At 31.2% G+C, this 23,206-nt stretch overlaps 1 protein-coding gene and 1 long non-coding RNA gene across 2 annotated transcripts; one reads left to right on the top strand and one right to left on the bottom strand.

The window, feature by feature from the left end:
- Window positions 1–1,989: 1,989 nt before the first annotated feature.
- LOC146994244 (DDB1- and CUL4-associated factor 17-like) lies at window positions 1,990–11,251 on the bottom strand. Its single transcript, XM_085827098.1, has 2 exons — window positions 9,539–11,251; window positions 1,990–4,212 (listed from the first exon to the last, which is right to left on the bottom strand). The coding sequence occupies exons 1-2, from the start codon at window positions 10,284–10,286 to the stop codon at window positions 3,395–3,397; spliced, it is 1,566 nt and encodes a 521-aa protein (XP_085683224.1). The 5' UTR covers window positions 10,287–11,251; the 3' UTR covers window positions 1,990–3,394.
- Window positions 11,252–11,593: 342 nt separating this feature from the next.
- Window positions 11,594–22,668, top strand: LOC146994243 (uncharacterized). Its single transcript, XR_015044095.1, has 2 exons — window positions 11,594–11,636; window positions 22,037–22,668. It is a non-coding gene; the product is annotated as an uncharacterized LOC146994243 (long non-coding RNA).
- Window positions 22,669–23,206: the final 538 nt, after the last annotated feature.

The following is a 23,206-nucleotide window of genomic DNA, read 5'->3' as shown; positions in this document are numbered from 1 at the left end:
ATGCAAATAATTAGTCTGTCCTTATTTATAAAAATCTTGGTCAAATAAATAAGTTTTTGAGATTTTCGTTTAAATTTTTATCTTTGCAACATTTTAAACGATAAATGTTGTGTGCTGTCTGTTCAACACTTTTTTTAACATGATCATTCTTAGTTCTGAGTACGTGAACATGCTAGCAGCATGAGATTTTTGCTCTGAGTTGAATTAGTTATATTCTTTTCAACAGAAAAGATCTTGCCTTTATTTTAAGTGAATTGATGGGTAATATAAATGATTTCAAGAAATTAAAAACTAGTAGGTGTAAAACTAATAGGAAATCAAACACAGTCCTCCCAACATTATTATTAAAAATGCCTTAATGTTTCATAACAAGTATTAGAAAATGTGTACATTACACATGCATATGTCCACATTTTCTATCAAAATATTTCAAAGTAAACTTTCAGATGCAATCATTACTTGGGTCATTCAATTTCTAAATTTGCTAACCTGCATTTATTGCACTACCCATGGGTCAAAATGTGTAAAGGTGAGACATATGAGTGTTTTATATAGTAAATTCAAAATTAACATGTATGTATCTATGCAGCTTTGACTTTTTTCCTTCAAGAAATGCATGAATTGCCTTCTTTTCTACAGCAGGTTTTTAATAATTTATTTCTACAGATTATATTTCTACAGCAGGTAAAAATATAATCTGAAACAGTTATTGTTTTATATCATTATAAAAGTGTTTGCACAACCATACTTTAAATGCATTTTTGGAATGGCTAAATGCAAGAACTCGGAAAACTCCTTACTGAAAATTTGTTGTAGACATTACATAAGTATATATAGTACTCAATAGTATTTAAGAAATCAGTAAACTCTCTGTGCCTCCTTTTTTAAAACTTTTTAATCATGTTAAGTATTGTGCATTTTTTTAACACCTGATTAATAAAAAGTTTGAATCGAGAATATAAAATTATTTAAAATTGAAAAATCTTAAAATAATTTTTGTTATGGTAAAAGTTTGACTATTTGGCATTCATTTAAATAGAAAGTTCAAGTATCCAGAATATTTAGAAATTCCTCTTCTTGAAGTAAGCAAGCACATAGAGCACACTCTTGTCAAATAGTACAGTACAAAGTCTTTAATCCGGTATAATCTATAATCCGGACCTCAAAGCTACAAACTTTCTGCGCATGCATAAATGCATAATACCTTTACGCATGCGCATTTAATGTATAATGGATGGTATAAGCTAAGCTAAAATGATCTAATTATCTATTTCAGTTAATGTTGCAGATTGCGCTGTTCCTTAATCTTCTAATTGGATCTGGCTTATTATTTTTTGCAGACTGTTAGAGCAATTTTATACAAATTAAGTTTGAACTTTCGATTATGTCAAAAAAAGTTTCCAATTCTGGAGCTGACAAAGGATCCACAAAGCGAAAGCATGTTTCGATGTCAATCAAACAAAAAGTGGAATTGCTGTAAAAAATAAAGGCATGAAGAAAGTGACAGAGAGGTTAGTGAAAATGAAAAAATTTCGATTGACAAGTTAGTCGGTATTCTCGGCACAGCAATTACAGGACTTGAACAGTGGAACTTTGTAACTGAAAACACAAAAAACGAAGCAACTTAAACAACTTGCATTAAAAGAAATGTTTAATAAAGTAAACAAATAAATATTAAGCTCTTTTTTTTTTTGGTAAATTTTGATACCCTTTAGATTATAATTGCTCTTTATTTCATAAATTACGGTTCCATAATTTCTGCATGCCATCTTACCAGATTTAAATTGATGATCTATAATCCAGAAAAACCCCTAATCGGAATCGCCAAAGTCCCAACGAGTCCGGATTAAAGACTTTGTACTGTAGTAGGAATTGGGTTTTATATAGGAATTTCCAGAACTGTATAAAGGTGTTATATGGTATTTATCTGTATAACAAATATTTTGGACTACAATCATGGAAAAAAATCTGATATTTATCACAGGTATCTGAAAAATTGACGAAAATATAAAATTCTTTTAATGTTACATAAAATAATACAATGGATATCGCAGTGTTAGGAAAAGAAAAATAGAAGAACAGTTTTCTACACTCACTTAATAAACTCCACCTCTTACTTCATGAATTCATTCATCAATTCTTTTTTCATTTTCTTCTCTATGTTTTTTAAATACTTTGTTAATTGCAGTTTCATGTTTATATTTGAAAAAAAGATTAAACCACACACACAAAAAAAAAAACAATTTCATGAAATGAAGGACAGGTGAAGTGCAATACAATGGTATTTTGGTATATGTCCACTTTAAAATACATCTAACTTTGTACACATTCTGTTTCGACGTGAAATTTTTTTTTTTTTGGTACTTGGTATCAGTTTCTAATATGATTCGATGTTGATGAGTCATGACTTCTTACTACATTTCTTTACCTTTTCCACAACAATACTATGAGTGTCAGAATATCTGTTTCTATTATTCAGTTAACAGCTTGCATCATAACTCTTAAACTGTCGAGTGATTCTTTTTAGCCAGAAGGGCTATTAGTCTCAAAACAGCATTTTGCATCAGTTACTACTTTTCAAATTGTTGCCACCAAATATTAAATACCAGCAAATATATTTAACGAAATTAAATAATGAAGAATCTGCATGAATACATGCATTTTTCTTGAATTTAAAAAAAAAATAAAGGAACTTACAGCCATCAAATTTTAAATAATTTAATCCTCCACCCGAATATGGGCATCTGGAAGCCCGAACTTGGAATTTTGAATTTGTTTCATTGTGTATTTCATGTTCTTTAAAACTTTAACAGATTTCTGATTAAACACTCAACAATTTGAAATCAAGCAGTGGCAACGCTTAAGAAATAAAACATTTTAATCTCTAGAACATGAGACTGTCTATAAGAAATCCTAAAGATACATTGTTTTTAAATATTTTTAGCACAATGGCTCATGAAATGTGTAAATGAAAAAATGCGTTCGGGCATAATATCAAATCTAAAAGCTTTCAGATTTTTTTTGGTATTATTGTTTTTCGCATTCTATGATTGTGAAAAGCAAAGATTTTCTTAAATTACCAAAGGGGGGAATCGAATACCAAAGATCAGAGACCTTAGAGTATGTTAAAAAATTACTGTTAATCTGGATAGCAGAAAAAAAAAATTATGTACCATGCAGTTATATGCAGTGCCTGCCTCCTTTATGCACAGTATATATTTCTTCCACTGCATTTGTATTTTAACATTACACAGTGTTATAATGAAAACAATAGGATTTTTTATAAGAATATAATTAATTATTTTCCCTTTATTTCTTATTGTAAAATTACGTTTCATATACACACAAGGATTTGGAACAGGTTAATAATATAAACCAAACATTTTCACAGCTATTATGAATGTTTTGTTTCTTCATCATCATGTAAACCCAGTTGATGTATATGAACTTTAAAAGTAGTACCAACTTTTTCCAATACAACAATGACACTGAGGTCCATGTGCAATTCATAGGAATTTGTCTCATCTAATTTCATATAAAGATTAAAAGTTCTTAACTCTTGTCCAATGAAATTGTCATACAACTTAATATAACCATTACAAGTAAAGTCATTTGGATATATAAATAAAATGGCAAATATATCTAACTCATCTTCATAATAAACAGACATGACAGTTTTCTCATTAGAAAAATGAAACTTCTGAACAACTGACCTACCATGGCGTACATAATGGGGATGAAACTTCTGAACAACTGACCTACCATACGAACTATATAGGCGTTTTTTAACAAAAGTAGGGAACACTGTAGAGTGCAACGTAAAATCCTCTTCCAGTTCAAGACTTGTGTCAGAATTTAAAATTTTGTAGCAACGAACTGCTTGAGAATTTTGATATATTATTCTGTTGGAATTATCTGGATGAAAACATACTGGATTTGGATCATCATTCATTATGCTGCTTCTGCGAAAGGCACTTTTTAATGTTTTACGACCATCTATAGTTTGCACCAAAAAATTAAACTCATCTTTTACAGAACATGTTATGTAACAAAATGGAAACCCTCCAAAACGTACTTCTTGTCCAAAACAATGCACGTTAAATAATAGAGGTGGAGCTGAATTAACATGACAATTTAATGGCAGTCCAGTAGGATAATACCCAACTTTTCCTCTCTCATATACATCACCAAGTTTGAAGGAAGTCATACAACCTATAAAAATAAAATAAAAGTGAGAAATGCAGCAAAAAGAAAAACAAAAAAGATGAAATAACTTGCATTATTTCACTCTATAAGCATAATTTTTTGAGTTTTACAGATTTGTTTTTAAACTCGTCAAGGACATAACAGAAGAAAGCAATTCCCGTCCCTCAAATAACAAACTTGTTACACATTCCTCATAGAAATTAATACCTGAAGATACAGTGCGACATCATGGGGATATTATATTTGCACTTTAATTTAAAGTTGACATTTTCTAACATAAGAACTATTGCAGCAATAATGATGATGTATTGCAGTGATGAATAAATAGCAGTTTGTATATTAATTTTGGTACTTTTCCATTTTGCCGATGCAAGCAATAAAGTCGCCAAAAATGGTACAACCGATGTCAAACGGAATATCCTCATTGGTAACCGTTTACTTCTTATTTTCAAAACAAGTCGCAGCCGTTTTTTATCAGATTGATTGTTTCTTCCAATACTGGCATACAATTACATAGAATTTTTACCAGATAGTTCAATTTCATGTCCTAAGGCCATTCGCGGTAATTAAGATGCAATCATACCACTCACTCGAAGGCAAAAATATAGAAAAGGCGAAGTCAAGGATTAAATTCATTAATTCTAATGAGAGTGCACTAGCGAAGTAAAGCACTGCCGTTTTATATAATTTCTGAGTAAGCAATTCATACAAATTGAAGTTATTCTTGCATTTAAATTTGTATTCCCAATTAAGATTTAACTTGAAATTAATATAGATAATTACTGAGAGAATAAGATTTTTGTAGCGTAATTTACATGAGATGAGATCACTTGGGGTCACGTGATATGAAACAGCAAATCAGGCTGTTGTACCATGAAAGCACAGTAAACTAGCAGCTTCGCCAGCCTTTGTCTGGCTTTTAAATGTACCGGAAAAATGGCTGAAGGGAACACCAAATGTTAAATTTAAAAACTGCTTAAAATTTTACTCTGCAGAACAACTTCATAAAAAAAAAAATTATTACGTATAACAAAATTACAATGAAATAAGCAATATCCCTTATTACAAATATTAATTATCCTAATAAATAAATTAACCAACTTCCCTTTGCAAAATCTTAAGAACTCAAATGGTATAAAGGAGATTAAGGACTTTGTTTCCTAAAAAAATCACTCAAAACTTTTCAATATCTTAAAGACAGTGAAATGAGCAATAAAAAACATAAAAGAATACAAAAAAATTCTGAAAAGCACAGTATAATTAATGATATTTTATCTTATATTTTCAAGAGAAAAAAATTACAATGAAATAAGCTATATCCCTTAATACAAATGTTAATTATCCTAATAAAAAAATTAACCAACTTTCCGTTGAAGAAAAAAAATCATGTAAAACTTTTCAATATCTTACAAATAGTAAAATAAGCAAAAAATAACCTGAAAAAAACTCAAAACAAAAAATTTTGTGCAGAATTTTACTCTGCAGAACAACTTTATCAAAAAATGAAAAAAATCAATAAAAATGTATTATATATATAAAAAATGACAATGAAATATGCCAATCTCTTAAAAACAGTGACAAAAGAAATAGGATGAAAAATTGTTGCCCAAATCACATTTTTAAAGATGTGAAATGCGCGAAGTGTACTCGGAAGCTTCATTTAAAATTTTTTTTTTAAATACAAAATATTATCATTTTTCCAAAATTCTTTTTGCAAAAGTCGCGAGGATGAAAGTTTAACGAGCCCAAAAATCAAGAAAAATAAACTGTACATTTTTAAAAATAAACTTTTTTAGAAAAAATCCCGTTGAAAAGGTGTTAAGCTCATTTTATTAAATAAATTCGTATTTAATTGATTTATTGAAACACAAAATTTATTTTAAGTTCGTAAAATAGCTAAGCGCCTACGTTTCATGATGATGTGAAAATGGAGTGTGTAGAGTAAAATCTCGCTTTCCTATAGCGCATTATGTAAAATGACGCGATTTCTTCACAAAACATAAAATAAAAAAAATTCTAATTCGAATTTCGAAAAAATCGCTTTGACGTGCACTGGCTCTTGTCTAGATGCACCTATGTACCAAATTTCGTAGCCGTGGGTCTATTAGCTTATGCTCAGCGCGAACGAAAGACACACTGACACACTTCTTTTATTATATGTAGAGATTCTTAAATTAATGTCTTTTTACAAATTTATTCTCTTTATTTATTTTCATTTTACAAAATTTGAAACAATATTAAAATGTTTATGCCTTTAAAATAAAAACTGCTTATAACTAGCATTTGTTATGTGTATACTATGTGTTGCTGCCAATAAAGTCTGCTTGGTGAAATTTGCACAGGCGAAATGGAAAAGTACCTTAATTTTATTTTGTTAAATCATTTGAATTGCTGAAACCTTGAGGAGCTGATTTTAAAATTAAACCATTAATTTCAAGGTTTTGAAATATTTTAAATGAAAAATGAAGAATAATGGTTAAATAAAAAGTGCAGAATGGTAAATGGCAATTTATATGCTCATGAATACTACAGTGAGAAAGATTACAAGTGTCCAACTTATTTGTAAGTTCCAACTTTACATTCTCAATACTTTTTTGGGAAAAAAAAAAATTATATATGAATTTGCAAACTAGAAACACATGGTATCTCACTGCAGGAAAACCAGGATCCAAACCTCAAACTTCGTTGAGAAACACATTCTTTACCCTCAACAATTTTTCTGCAAATCCAATTTTTATTCCCAGTCTTTATATGAGATCTGCACTTCTCACAGGTCAAGTTTGGCTTCAAAAATCCTGTATGCCATAAAAACTGCAAAAATACACTTCTGCCAGGACATCACCATGAACAAATGTTTCATTAATAACTCAAACAAGATATCTTCTCAAATTAAATCTAGCTTGAATACATTCTAAAACAGGTGGCGGTATAAGTATAGTTTAGGGTACACTTTGGCGAAACTTGGCGATTTTTGGCGGTATATGGATATCAATTTTGTGCAATTCTTTGACTCATTATTTTGGCTTGCGAAGGAGCGATTTTTGCACCATAAATCGCCGCTACACAAAGCCAAAATAACAAGACAAAGAATTGCACAAACTCGGTATCCACGTACACATCTACTTATTTTAACTTTAAAAAAAAAAAAAAAACGAATTGCACAAAAATGGCATTGCGCACTCCTTTGACTTTATCCATGTACACGTCGACCTATTTTCACTTTAAAAAAAATCCCAGAATTGCACAAACTTGCATTGCGCACTCCCTTTACTCTGTCCATGAACACATTGATATTGCACCAAAGTCTACAAATAGGCAAACAAAAAATACATAATCTCAATAAAATACATTTTAAACCAAACAATAAAATAACATAAAAAAGGAAAAACATGTTATACATTTAAGCACTACCAAAAGCAAATATTCACTTACCATGATTTTCGAGTTCGCTTCGCACACCCAGAGCCACATAAAAATCAAAATATCAATCATACTCAAATGACTTTTTTCAAACCAGGTACTCTTTCTGATTGAACTCTTCACATAGTGACCACCTGAACCCTTCTTCCTACAAACCCATTCAAATCCATCTAAACGGTTTTAGCACACACCACAAAAACGCTTACAAAACATCTCATGATTCAAAATTTCCCAGAATCATGCACCCGATTACGTCACAATAGGTTTTCCATAACATTCAACTACTCAGGCTACCATAAATGAAACAACTACTTGGCGATAAATCAAACAACAACTTTGCCATAATACAAGGGATACCTTAAAGTCAACTATACCCCAAGTGGCTGATATCTCTCCAAAACTTCCTTCGTACACCATTATTCAACAAATAATCACACAAGCACCCCGATGAAATACAATCGCATTCTTCACAAAAGTTTCCAAGTAAAAAGGGTTGCCATACAAACAAAATCTCAACTAAACTATCCAACACAAAATATTGCCACATATAGTGACCACATGTATCCAGGACTGTTTATGACATTTGTACCATCAAATCAGTTTCAAGACACAAAAGAGTAATTGTGATCAAGTAACAGAAGAGTATTTGTGAATAAGCTTAATGGTCAGTTAAAAGCAGTGTTGATTTGTTACTGGTATTTTCAAAAAGGAGATAAAGATATACAATATCAAAGATATAAAGATATACAAGGAGACAAACAATATACAATTAATAGTTTTCTATACTCATTGCAGTGTTTCTTCAGCACTTTTCTGATAGCTTACCATCCTCCCTGGTTTGTGCAAAACATCTGTTTAGATCAAGATCTTGACATCCCACATGTTAATGATTCTACAAATCACTTGCCAATTCTGACTATCCACATATTATTAATTTAATAAATTACGATCTGATGATTCTGCATTCTTAAAAGCAGCCAAGGACAATTTTTCACAATGCAGCTTACTTACTCACGTACAGAATATAAACAGTTTTATGTATTCTGATATTAATTCAGTTTAACTGACAAAGCCAATTTTGGACATCATATTTCCCCCTAAAGCAAGATATGGACTATGCTTTATTATTTTCTTCTTATTATTATTCACGTATTTTATTCTATGCTTCATGCGTGCTCACTATATTATTCTTTTATTTTGTATTTGATTTCCTACTGGACCTACACTGTGTTTCAAATTTCGTTTTCATTACTATTCAGCATTTCAAGTGTTCTTTTCTCACCAGAGAACAACTTTCCCATTTCTGCCTGTTATTGCATCATTTCTCACCAGCTCGAACAAACATCAACAGGCCCCTCTGGTGGCACTAATTAGTGCTTATTACAAAATTAACATCAATTGCCTTAGAGCCCCCACCAGCTATGGGTTAAATGCCTAAGAATAATCACGGTCAGTGGTTCTAATAGCGACATCACATGAGAAAGGTTTCACAGCCTAACTAGAAAAAATTGCCCTATTTTGATTTGAAGACATTCAGTATTAAATAACAGTAACAAGACTAACTTTTTGGCATCTTTTTAAAATGCCACTGTTTAAGAAAATGTATTTTTCCTATTAAATTTTCCAGTCATGTGCTTATATTAAGGATAACTTCAATCTGTAACTTAACAAGAAAACAAATTTGATTTGCTGCTTTTGTCCAAAATTCCTGAAAAAAATATTTTAAAAACCAGTCATGATATATATATATATATATATATATATATAAAAAAAATTGTACAATTTTATATTCATGCTCTATTTGACAATACATCTGCCTATCATACTATTTCTAAAGATTAAATAAAGTAACACAAATGAACAAAGTTGATGAGACAAAATAACATAACAGTTATGAAATTAGTATCCAAACCTTCTTTTATGACATCTGGAAAACTGTAAATATGCACATCAGTAGTACCAATGCCCAGAATAAGAAGCTCTTCAGACACATTCACATGGTTACAAGTCTTTCCAAACACACTTCGTTTTATTTGAAGAATAGCATAAAACTCCAAAGGTAAAACTGTAAAAATTGCAAGGTTGGCTACTACATCTTCTCCCTTGGATCCAGGTAATGTATTTTTATAGGGGTTTAAACTTGAAGTCAAAGTAATTCGCTCACCATACATATCCCAGTCACAATATTTAAATCGAAAGTTTGGGCCAACGTAAATTTCACGCATAATACAGCCTGAATTTAAATTATGCTGACATAACCAGCTGTCTTCAGATATAGAAAGAAGAAATTTAGAGAGACAAGTGCACTTTTGCAGCCCACATGTGCATTGATCAATAATTTTGGACACTGGAGTAATGTAAGATACAACATCTGATATTCTTTTCTTTGCTTTAGAAACTTGGAATTTGAATAATAGTGGGAATTTGCGTTTATCACTATATACAGAGTAGCAGGTAGAATAATTATCAAAAAATAACAGGCCACCATCATATACTATTTGTCTTGTGGACGTTTTACATGAGTAGGTAATACTTAAATTAGGATTTAAAATACGCTGAGATATAACATTCAGATTTAGAAAATGAGTTTTTGGCATCCAAAGTAATTCTCGATCACGCAGCGACAGCACAATATTTTGTTTTTTCTTCAGGGTAGTCATAACAATATTTCAGACTCAGATAAAGGTAAAACTCGGATAAGCGGCACTTGGCGTGGGTTTTCATTCGCAGAGAACCCGTTGGCGCCATTGCAATTTTTACTCGCCATCGATGAGCCGAGCCGTAAACGTGATTTTTTGTGCATGTAAATTCAAGTTAGCAGACAAAACAATATATTAAGCATATGGTAGTAAAAATTCACATATAATAGGTATGTAGATGTAAAACTAACCGATTAAACGTGATATACAAAAATAAACCTGTCTTTTTCATAATATATTTCACAATATAAATAACTTTCAACAGTAATCAAATTTTCTTTAGTAGCATTGTTAATAAAACTAGAACTACATTTTATTATTTTTCAAGAGTCATTTGAACTGTATTCCTTACACCAGCTGTGGTTTGCTAATTTTGATGATCATGGGGATGCATCAACTACTCTGTCATCTTAGATAATCATTAATATATTTTTTTTTTTTTTTTCAATTTAATCAGCTAATTATGTCACACCTGCCATCCTTTGAAAAGTTATTGTTAGAAAAGCATTAACAATATAGTATCTTGTTAAAATTTTACGCCAAAAAAATTGGAGTCGAGAACCGGCATTTATCGACGAAAACTTCTTTAATTATACGAAAATATTTCTATCTATTCGTTGTTAAAAAATTCAGAAAAAATAACGTGGAAAATCAGAAAAAATAATAATAAATTAGAGAAGAAGAATATAAATCTCCAAATGCGATCAACAACAGTGATAATTCAACAAAATGAACGCAAGAAGAATGGTTGAAACCTTCGAACAAGCGAATGGGATGAATCCGATAGGTTACCAGGTTTGAACTATTATCGCCAAAGTTGGCGATGTTTACATTTACCGGGTTCTCTGCGGAAGTGCTTCCCTTGGCGCAATTTTTTACGCTATCTTGAATCATCATCATCATCATTATCGATATTGCCGGCATATTGCTGGAAGTGTCTACCCGTACGACGTCGGACGGCTAGCTCAAACATGGTAAAAATGCTAAACGTACGACTGGTTGCGCAGAGACCATCTGCGCATGAACATGCCTCCAAGTATATTAAAGAACCTTGCCTCCAATGTGCCATGCGAATCGAGCGCCATTTTGTTCTCGAACGTGGTGGGATGTTGTAGTGGTGAGTATACAAGTGTTATTTATTGTTCCAAATTTTAAGTTGAAATTCAAATAAATTAAAATTCTAATGCTTTTTCCACTTAAATGAATAGTATTTTTAAAATTTAATTGTCTTTTTGATTAATTTTAATCATTATTTTTTTTCTTGCACAGACCGCAATTATAGGCATAATTCGTTTTCTGCTGAATGTATAGGTAAGAATTATTTTTGATTTTGTAAATATTTAATTAACTTTGAATACAAAATTATTTATGAATTGTATATAGTTTATTGGTTTGTGTGTGCAGTTAAAAGGAAGAAAAAAAATTCGTGTCGTTTATGTACTTATTCACCCATTTTTCTTTAAATACTGCGAAATGTAATATATTCTTGTATTTCTGTGTTCTTTTGAACAAATATACTCATTTTTTCATGTTCTCTTTGATATCGTATTAATAGTAATGTTAAATATCTGGCTGAGCAAATATTTTGGTTATCTGCGCTCAACTTTCCAGACGTTATTGGAAATCAGCTTTAATAATGCATCTAGTTGAACATGCTTAGCCAGAAACATTAACATATTAACTTCAGCCGAGCTAGAGAGTGTAATATTAATACCAAAAGCCTAACATTCTATGTACACTTATTGTAAGCAATTCTAGTATTATTCTGTTATTTGTAGCGAAATTAAAAATTGCAGCAAGAAGCAGTAGCTTTTGCTGTGATGGTTGTTTTGTTATTCAGCCCAGTTAATGTTCTCTTGCCTGTATGCAGCGTGGTGTGGGTGTGATGTGGCTATTGTCATTCTTGATTGTAAGGTAAAATTAAAATTTATAATCCATTATTTGCTTAAATGAATAGGTTTTCAATTGTAATTATGGAACAGCTTTAGTATTGGTCCTTTTGGCGATTTTATTTGGCGACAAACTTTGGTCGCCACGGTAGACCCGGTTTTGAAGATCGGAAAAAAATGGCGGATTGTAAACAAAACCCGATCTAGAATAAATAACAATCCTAAAAAATAAGCTCTTAATCAGAATAAACAGTCTTTCTCTAATTTTCAATATTTCAAGTACTGCTATGATAAATTCTTGAAACACTACTGTAAATGAATTTATGACAATTATTATGTTATGAGTAATGAAATTTACAAAATGTTAATATTTTTAATTACAAAATATAATGTATTAAACATTAATATTTTAAGTAGTTAGTTCATATTTATATTTTATTATATTAGTACTTAGCTAATATTTTTAATTTACAAAAGGTTAATTTTTATGTTTATGAATAATGAAATTTACAAAAGGTTAAAAAATTCATTTCAAACTAGTATATGTTACTTTAGTTTCTTAGATGCTGTTATTAAAAGAAAATAAAAAAATATTTCAAACTGAAGGAAATCAAATTCAATTATAATGGGCAAGTTTTGTACTAGTGTTAGAAATATTTTTTATGATTAAATTTTGTAAATGGTAAAAATATTAAGAAGTGTGTATTTTTTAATCCCTCAATTTATTACAAGTAATTTATGATTATAATTTAAAAGCTAAAATTTAATTATCATAATGAGTAAATTTTGTACCAATGGTAATAATACAACAATCATCGTAAATGATAATTTCTGTGAAAATTCGAACAGTCATTGGAATCCACTAGTGGTGGAGTGATAGCCACTGAACAGTGGTAGTTCAGGCTGGCTATATGGGAGTTTTAGTAGTTTTCCGTAGATGTAATGTGAATCTGAGCCAGTTTGTCTTAAAAAGTACTTTATGAAGGCATCCTTCTTCTGCTAGCCAGCATATGTATTTATTTTCTATTCATAATTCTCTCTTATTTTCTTATTTCTTAATTCTAAATCTTACTTCTGAAGAGAAAAAGTGTTGCATCTATAGGTCGAAAAATATGGTCAATATGTTTGCAAAATCCTGTCAGTTTTGGAAAGCATTTAAATAAATACAAAAATGCATTACACTATTTCATGTACTGAATAATTAATCAGGGAACAAAGTATGTAACGTTTCTTTATTTTGTAACCAGAGTTATTTTATGCTTGGGATCTTTACTGTCAATTTCTTTTATCCGTTTTCTCACCAGAATCCAAATGAAGTTTTTATTTTGTAAAACAAACCGTGTTTTGCCTTTTGAGGCCACATTAATAGGTTGCTAGATAAGAAAAGATTTGTAGTCTTCAGCCTTGCATTATAATTGCTGATAGTTGAATTCCATGCCAGTTAAGTTTTTAACCAACTTTGCATTAAATTGATTTGTGCAGCCTTTGGGCTACAAATTTATTTGAATTTAAATTTTACATTTGAACTTAATTGTTATCATGCCACAAATGGTTGACTGAGTCGTAAGCACAAAGTGTGCCTTCTGTTCTGTACATCTAAACTTTATGATAATAACATTTAAAGACATTGAAATCAGTATCTAAGTGCTTCCCATGTAGTCAAATTTTTATATATAAATTGTACTCTTACTTTTATTATAGAGTTTTTATTACAAAAAATTCAGATTTCTGTTCGATAAAATGTTTAAGTAATGTAGAAAATCTGCATAAAATTTAAAATAAAAAGTCAACTGTTATGTCAACATACTATTAATAAAAGTAATAATACTCAGTGAAGGTTATCACATACAGCTGTTAGGTTGTAAGATTTACAAAATTTGAGAACTCTAAATTATAAGCAATATATTCCATAATCTAAGCAACATATTTTTTATAGTCAGACAAATTATGAAAATGTTATAAAAGCAATAATGAAACCTGATTTTGGTCTTGATTTGAACCTATGAATTCATGCAATTACACATCCCTTTAGTTCTAATACGAGGTAAATAAGTATTTTTAGACCATGGTAATTTTGATCTCCTTAGCAAAGGAAACACCAAGAGTTTACTTCATGCTACTGAAAATGTGTTTTTTTTTCCTTGGGGGGGGGTGGATTTATTAGAATATGCAGAGTTGACATATGAAAAAATGTCAAGACTCATGTGATGTAATATTAAAAGCACCAGTTTTAACTATCAAAAATTTGGCTTTTAAAAAAAAAATTTGGTTGATCTTTACATTACGGTAACTGGTAGTTTGGCGACATTTTGGAGGCGATAAAGGTTACTACCTGGGACTTCGGTAATAATGTGAGCAGTACTGAGTTCCGATTACACATTATTTTGTGTGGGGGAAATGAGGGATCATGGGATATGTCATGTGATATTAATGGACGAATTACGGTTCTTTAATCGGAAAAGGGGGGAAATCGGGAAAAAATCTGGAAATTTTGTATTTGGCTTTATTCTGTGTTGTGTGAAATAGTGTTTGTGAATTTTTGGATCCCATGGCCGTAAGTAAAGTGAATTCGAAATGGGTATTTAGTGGTATTGAAAAGGATAGTAAGAAATGTTTTTTAAGGTTGTGTGAGAGAGAAATAAACATGTTTTATTATGTTATTTATTTTACCTGGTATCTTGCTTTGAAAGATAAGTATGATTTTAAAGATTCTGAAAGAGAATGAAGAAAAGTGTATCCGCCACGTAATGAAGATTCTGAAGGAGATTAGGTAAGTTAGTATTTTTAATTATTTTTATGCATTGTTGGAAATGTAAGGTGGAAAGGAATTTGGTATTATTGGGAAAATTGTTATTAGCAATGATTTAGTTTAAAGTAATTAGGATTGTAAGGTAATTTTTATTAATTGAATGTATGTGCTCATGTATATTTTAAGTGGTGTTTTTGAATTTAATTATATTTTAATGAAATGATAGTTATTTTGTGAATTTTACACTTGTAGGAATTTGGTGTATGTTTAAGTTGAAATAAATGTGCATGGAAATCATTTAAATATTTGATAATAAATATTTGTAATGCTTCATGTATGAATTCGTTGGTGACATATATAATGTAATGGATGATTTAGAGGTAAAAGTTTTTGGATATTTTATTTATTTTATATGTGGAAATGTTCATATTTGTAAAGGGTAAATATTTTTTCGTGATCATGTAATTTCATATATGTTCTTTTTACCGGGTTTAAAGATTGAGAAAATTGTCATGTATTTTCGTGAAATTTTTTTAATTTATGAGATAAAAGCAGTGTACATGGATATGGTGAAGAGTGTGCGGAATGCCATTTTTGTGCAATTCTGGGATGTTTTTTTTAAGTAAAAATAAGTCAACGTGTACATGGTTCAGTGATATTTTAATGAAATGATAGTTATTTTGTGAATTTTATGCTTGTAGGAATTTGGTTTACGTTTAAGTTGAAATAAACGTGCATGGAAATAATTTAAATATTTGATACTAAATATTTGTAATGCTTCATGTATGAATTCGTTGGTGACGTGTATAATGTAGTAGATGATTTAGAGGTAAAAGTTTTTGGATATTTTATTTATTTTATATGTGGAAATGTTCATATTTGTAAAGGGTAAATACTTTTTCGCGATCAGGTAATTTCATATATGTTCTTTTTACCGGGTTTAAAGATTGAGAAAATTGTCATGTATTTTCGTGAAATTTTTCGAATTTATGAGAAAAAAGCAGTGTACATGGATATAGTGAAGAGTGTGCGCAATGCCATTTTTGTGCAATTCTGGGATGTTTTTTTAAGTAAAAATAAGTCGGCGTGTACATGGTTTATGTGTATGTGTTATTTTGAAAAACGCGTAAGGTGTATGGTATTGTGCACTTTTTCCGAATTTTGCAGTGAATATTTGTCATGATTAAGCAGTTTTGTTTGATAAAATTTCTAGCATAAGTGTAATTCGGCTAGTAGATTGTTGGAAGAAGTTGTTCAGTAGATAAGAAGAAAAGAAACATGTCTTTACTTCGTGAAGACAAAATGGCGGCGGGGAAAAAAAAATAGAGGGTTGCTGTAGGGGAGTTGGTCGCCAAATTTTCGCCAAAAAATCGCCAAGTTACCGTAATGTAAAGATCAACCAAAAATTTAAATGTTGTGCTTTCCTAACACAAAAGTAACTTTAAGAAAAACACACAATTTATCTTTCCTGCCATCAAAGCTCTGATACCTATCAAATTCGTTAAAGTTATGTGGACAGAAATGGTGGCATGTTTGAAGCTCAGTATTTAGGGTTACCAAGGTTACATTAATTTTTCATTTATCGCTCCAAAATGTCGCCAAACAAATTTCTCGCCAAAAAGCACTAATACTAAAGCTGTGCCGTAATTATTTATGTCAATTCATTTTTTTAAAGCAAACTGGTAAATGCGATCTTTTTTCCCTGAATTTCTGCATGTATAGGTTAGTAAAAACTATATTTGTAATTATTTAATTTCGGTACAAAATGTGTATTAAATGTATATAATTTGTGTGTATTATTAAATTTCAAAATGTAGTTGCAGATTAAATAAGTACATGGTTCTGCTCGATTCAGGATAAGAAATGAATATGGTGTACTTCAAAGGTATTCTTTCAATGCTGTGTGCATAACTCTGTTTTCTTATTCAAACGTAATTGTATGGTGTGGCAGTGATATTGATGTGCCTTTTGTTGTTGTTGTTGCTTATGTACTTATTTACACAAATTTCTTATTACATTCTGTGAACAAATTTACAATTTTGTTGTTGTTATTGGATGAGCATTGGTACTAAATGTCTAGCTGAACAAATTAATATTTTTCTTAATATCAGCAAATATTTCAGTTATGTGTTCATTTGGCAGCATTTACTGCAAACCAGTTTTAATGTTGCTTCTGCTTAACCAGAAACATTAACATCGAAGTTGAGCCAAAGTATGTTTTGCCAAGAAGCTAATGTGTGCTATTTTTTATGAGATTCTGGCCATGTCTAACCATATGCTTTTGCAGTGCCTTTCTTATTTTTTTGTCTGCCATGGTCCATATGATTTGTTTTTAGGATTACAGTATTTTTAAATTGTTAAACTTGTACTCATCATCAAACATGTCTTTTCACAACAGCAATATGGTAAAACTAGATATTACGGTCCAGATTGGCGAGTTTTAAAAAAATTGCCAAGTTGCCAAATCGATTGTTTTCATGTGTTTTAGAAAATCGCTAACTCATCATATCGCCAGTTACAAATTTGAATTAATTCTGTAAACATGCAAAAATATCTAGAACAGGACTTCAAGAAAAACAATGAAAAATCACCGACTGCTTGGTGCGTTTTTAAGAATTACACATCCTCGGTATCCATGTACACATCGACCAACAAATTTTTTACTTGAAGAAACATCTTAGAATTGCACAACTGCAGAGTCGTAGGCAAGAAGTTGAGTATGCAGCTGAAATCATAGAATGAATGTCAGTTTGTGTTTGCTTCACTGTGTTTCAACAGTTCTTGTGTTAATTTGGCATTAAGGTAAAAAATTACAAGAAGAAAGGTTCAATGTAACCTTTGTATGTATTTATAGGATTTTGTCTTTGTAAGTAAGACAATGATTACCACATCAACAAATACATTTTAAACTATAGGAAAGCTCGTTCTAATTAATTTATTGAAAAAAGTGGAAAATGAGGGAAATATTTTTAATAAATTTCAGCACTGTAAAGTGGGGTGGAAATATAGTAATCCATCATTGGCAGGTCTTCGATAAAGCAACATGCATCATAATAATCATCTTTATGACTAAAGGTAAGAATCAGCCACAGTGCAAAAAAAAAATCCCTATTCTGATTTGACATTCATAGTTAAAATATGCATCAGATGATTGTATAGTTCATTAATGCCATATATTTTGTTAATTTCACAAAACTGTATCAAATTATTTCGTAACAGTAGTATATAAATTTCATAAAGTTGCCAGCTGGAATGTCCTTTGGAGCAGGATTTTTAATTTTCTTTTCTGTTTCAAGGGCAAACTTGCTAGCAAATTCCAATCTGTGTAATTATGTCATATATTAACCCATTAAATGCTGTGGTGCTCATTTGGTTATCATAAACGGTCAAAAGTCTTTAATTTGGACTCTTCGGCGATTTCGGATTATCGGTTTTTTTGTATTATAGCTCATCAGTTTAAATCTTTTAAGATGGCATGCAGAAATTATAAAATTAAAAATATGAAATAAAGAGCAATTATGATCTAAAGGGTATCAAAATTTACAAAAAAAAGTTTAATATTTATTTGTTTACTTTAATAAACTTTTCTTTCAACGTGCGCATGTGTAAAGCATACATTACGCATAGTTGAAATTAGAAAATTGCAACCAGAAAACTATTTCATGTGTATTCGTGATATTTATAATGATGAATTTGATTTAAATCATATCAAAGACGGAGTACATCGAGATGAAATACTGCATTTAGTGAGGAATTATAAGCCAAATAAAATGAAAACATCTGCCCTGAAGATGAGGATAGTGCTGACAGATCAACTTCCAGTTCATTGTGCGCTGCAACGTACCCCCTCCTCTCCCGCAGAGCAGCGCGAAAATTATAAACAGATTTCGGAATGGTTAGAGAAACAAATCACCTGTCACTTTCTTCATGCCTTTAACCATTTTTTGCAGCAATTCCACTTTTTGTTTCATGGACATCAAAACGTGCTTTCGCTTGTAAAACCTTTGATATCTCCAGAATCGGAAACTCTTTTTGACATAATCAAAAGTTCAAGCTTACTTTTTATAAAATTGCTCTAACAGTCTGCAAAAAATAAGCCGGATCCAATTAGAAGAATAAGGAACAACGCGATCTGCAACATTAACTGAAATAGATAATTTTAGCTTAGCTTATACTGTCCATTATACATTAAACGCATATGCGCATGCGTTTAAGCATGTGCAGAAAGTTTGTAGCTTTGAGGTCCGGATTATAGATCATTCCAGATTAAAGACTTTTGACTGTACTTTAAGCCACCTAGTAACACCATCTAGCTATCTCTGAGGGAAAAAAAGGCAACATTCAACTCATCCACTGAATGTCATTTGTAGAAAACCTAAAGTGATCACTACCTATACGCTCTTATGCTGAGCTCATGTTCATTTCCACATTCCACTCTCCTCTTATCACAAAAGTGAAACATGTGTTTTGAAAACGGATTAGACATAGTGGATTGAGGCTAATTTTGGTCATTGTGATTTTACTATATTATTAGTGAGTGTTGATTAAAGCGGTTATTTACTTCTATCAACAGTCCCTGCTAGACGGGACTTTCCTGAGAAACAAGTTTTTGGTATCACTGGTTTAAATGGGAGGATTCTTAGAAAAAAAAAAGAATCCCACCTAGCTACAGAAACAATGTAGCGGCTATGTGATATTTCTTCAAACCTTGCCAAAAATGTTTCAGCTGAAACTCTGTCCGGGGTAGAAATGAACCAATCAGATGAAAGTTCTGCTTCTGAAGGATCACGTGGTCCCAATCTGAGCGATAACGGGTTTCCTGGAAATGTGCGGGTTCTGAGAATTGCCCCTTTCGTCATACAGTTCGGCATAGCCGAAAGATAATGTAATTTTAAAAATTAGATAATGCTTTTTTTTTTTTTTTTTTTTGGTCAGTGTAATTTGTATAGATGATGGACACAAATTCATAAAGCCGCATTTGGAGATTACAGTTGATACTGAGTAGAATTTTAACAAGCATTTTATGATTGCATTGTACAAAAAAAGGCTTGAGAAAAGCTTTGAAAGAATTTAAAGATAATATGGGATTCCCAGAACCTCTGTAATTCTGCCTTTGAAGATGATGGCAATGATTTTATAAACGTGGAGCTTCCTCCACAGCAGGTTGATGGAGTTTTCTGATGATGGACTAGAGGCAGAATGAGGCATTGCTAGGAGTGACAAGTGTTATTTAAGATTATGTGCTTAGCAATGAATCATTACGGGCATTTCAATAGAGATTAAAAATTGTCTTCAGTTAGTCATTTATCTTCAGTAACATACGAGAGGATGCTGAGCAGGCACTGGATGCTGTAGACACACTAATGTTTGTGAAAAATGCAACACCATGAAGGAATTGTCGGAAATGAATGAAATTTATTCCGCATATTACCAATAGTGATACAAGTAAACGATCACATTTACAAACAAAAAAAAAAAAAAACGAAAGTTGGAAAATCAGTACTTTGGGTTTCTGTCATGCTGAGCGAGAGCCTGTACACATCGTGGCATTGAATCGTACAGGTTCTGAATGTAATCCTGGGGAATGGCTTTGAATTGATGTGAAAGTTCAGTTTCAGTGTGTGGCCCACTAGCTGTACGTGCGAGTCGCTGACCGATGAAATCCTAGGCATGCTGATTGAGCAACATATCTGGGGAAGATGCAAAACCTGTTGTACCTTAAAGAAGGCTTGTGCACAGGCATTTTTTTCCCCTAAAATATAGTGCCTGGAATGCATCAAATAATGCATACTCTGTCATCATTATACTCCAGATTGTAGCAAGATTTGTTGGAGAAAGCAACTTGTTGCCACAGAGCACGCCAAGCTCTGAGTTGCAGTGCTCACTGAAGTCGGAGGCATATGTTACTCAGCGACAGGGCAATCCTGCGTAGAGGAACCCTTACATGCAGTTCATGTTGCAGAAGACAGCGACGAACACTTGTAACCGTGCTCCAATATTGTACTAACATACGAGAGGATGCTCTACAATCCATCACAGCCATGCAGATGAGGTGTTTGTCGTCCTGTGCTGTTGTGTGCCCCATTGCCAGGATTTCACCTTGTTTGGTTCTCGCTGTCCATTTCTTCCAAACATGCATCACTGTTGTGGCATTGTGCTGTGTGCGGGCTGTGATTGTTTGATATGAAAGTCCACCCTCTTGCATACAGACGATGTGGCCTCGTTCAAACTTGTTGGTATGGCATCCTCTGCTGTTGACGAGGCCTACTGAGCACAAATTAAATGTTCACTGCAGACGGAGGATGATAAACAGATTTCAGCACAACTTTACAGTCCTTTACAACTGCCAGTTCTCGTTTCATGCATGCATAATCCCTTTGTAATTCTAATCATTTGTATGTCTTAACTTACTTTACATTTCATGTAAGTTTGGTTCAAAGTGCATAATTCCTTCATGGTTGTGATTTTCACAAACATTAGTGTATATTAGGTAGTCCTAACTAAAAAAGCATCTTGAAATAAAAGTATGCAGTTGTCCAGATCAAATGTTTATTTTACAGAAAAATATAAACAGCTTATGCATACATGCATTGTTTTTATAGGATTCTGATCATACCTGAATAATAATTTTTCACTAAGTTGTATTTTACAATAATTCTTTCAAATAAGTAACAGTTACTTATCCATTATTTTAATTAAAAGAATTTTGTATATATTTTTGTTCTTATCAACTAATGAAAGGGATGTATATGTATTAATTTTATAAAATTCATGTGAATGTATGCAAATAAATTGTTTATAAATGTCACATAAGTTTATACCTCCTTAAACCATTTTCATGTAAAACAGAAGCCTTATTCATAACAATATAATCAAACATACCAAGGTATAATTTTATTAAGACCCTGAGTTACATCAGTATGAACTTATGATGGAACTATTGGAACAATACTCATCATGAGTTGAGGATTACTTATAATTTGTCAGTAGGCATGTATGAAAATGGGTTTTGTAATTAATATTGAATGTACAACTTTTTCTTTTCATATAAATACAGAATTTCATGTCTGCAGATAATGTATTACAAGAGGCTGTTGTGTGCCAGTGGACAAGCTGGTGAGAAGCTGAACACTAATAGCTTGAATCCTGGTGAATGGACTGCCTGCATAAGCGTCGTCATGATTTTTCCACGTGTAATATGAATGCAAGCCAGTTTGCCTTAAAGCATCCCTTCTTGGAAAATATCTTCTAATGTTTCATCACAAAAATCAGCCAAAAACTGTTTCTCATGATTTGAAAAATACGTATAAAGGAAGTCAAATTTAATTGATAAATTGTGCATGCTGAGATTGTATACTATATCATATACATTTTTTTAATATATTTTCTGTATCTCTAATGTTGAGAATTTTGATGTTTTAATTTAACCCTGAATAAAATGTTAAGTACTATAAGCAAAGTAAGCAGTTTTGTATTTGATGTCAGAACAATATTTTTTTAATTTTTTTATTTTATACTTGTATATTTTTGCTTATGATTGGAATTTTAGTACAAATTATTTTGGCATGATGTGGCCTGTTCTCATTTAAAATGCATTTTGTATTTTTTTTTTCTTCTGTTATTTGCATTATAATAGTTTGGCCATAACAACTATGGATGCCAAATCAACATGTATGGGAATAACTGTATTAAATTTTGAGAAAACCTTTAGGTGTCATTTATTATAAAGGTTGAGATGATTGTTTTTATAAATTCATTCATTCTTATCTATTTAAGAATTATCATTTAACATAAAAATATGAAAAAGAATAATATATTATAATACTAAATAAAATATACTTTTATATATATATATATCCAAGCTCACTATATGCACACTCAAAGAGATACATTTCTTTTTTGTGATGTATGTGATGATAATTTACTGTTAAGTATCTTAAGTTGTTCATAAATAGTGCTCATTTTTCATAATGCACCAAACAAACCTCACATAATTAATTTAATATAATATTATTGCAGAGACATATTTTTGAAATTGACATTAGTCCTCTATCCGTCCATCCCATAGGGATAACTATGGGCCAGCTTCTGGGCAGATTCCTACTGTCATCTACAATATGCCCAAGCCCTTTGCCAATGACAGTTGCTTCTCAATACCCGTATTTTACAATTAAATTCATGAACCTGATCTGGCTGAGTTTCATATCAGGGGAATTAAAAAAGCAAAATAATTCATTACCTAA

The sequence above is a fragment of the Stegodyphus dumicola genome, chromosome 11 (assembly GCF_044657685.1).
Source record: "Stegodyphus dumicola isolate Sdum_Otavi_A_Nest chromosome 11, ASM4465768v1".
Lineage (NCBI taxonomy): Eukaryota > Metazoa > Arthropoda > Arachnida > Araneae > Eresidae > Stegodyphus > Stegodyphus dumicola.
The sequence above is the reverse complement of the archived record's forward strand: the minus strand, read 5'-3'. Positions and strand labels throughout refer to the sequence as shown.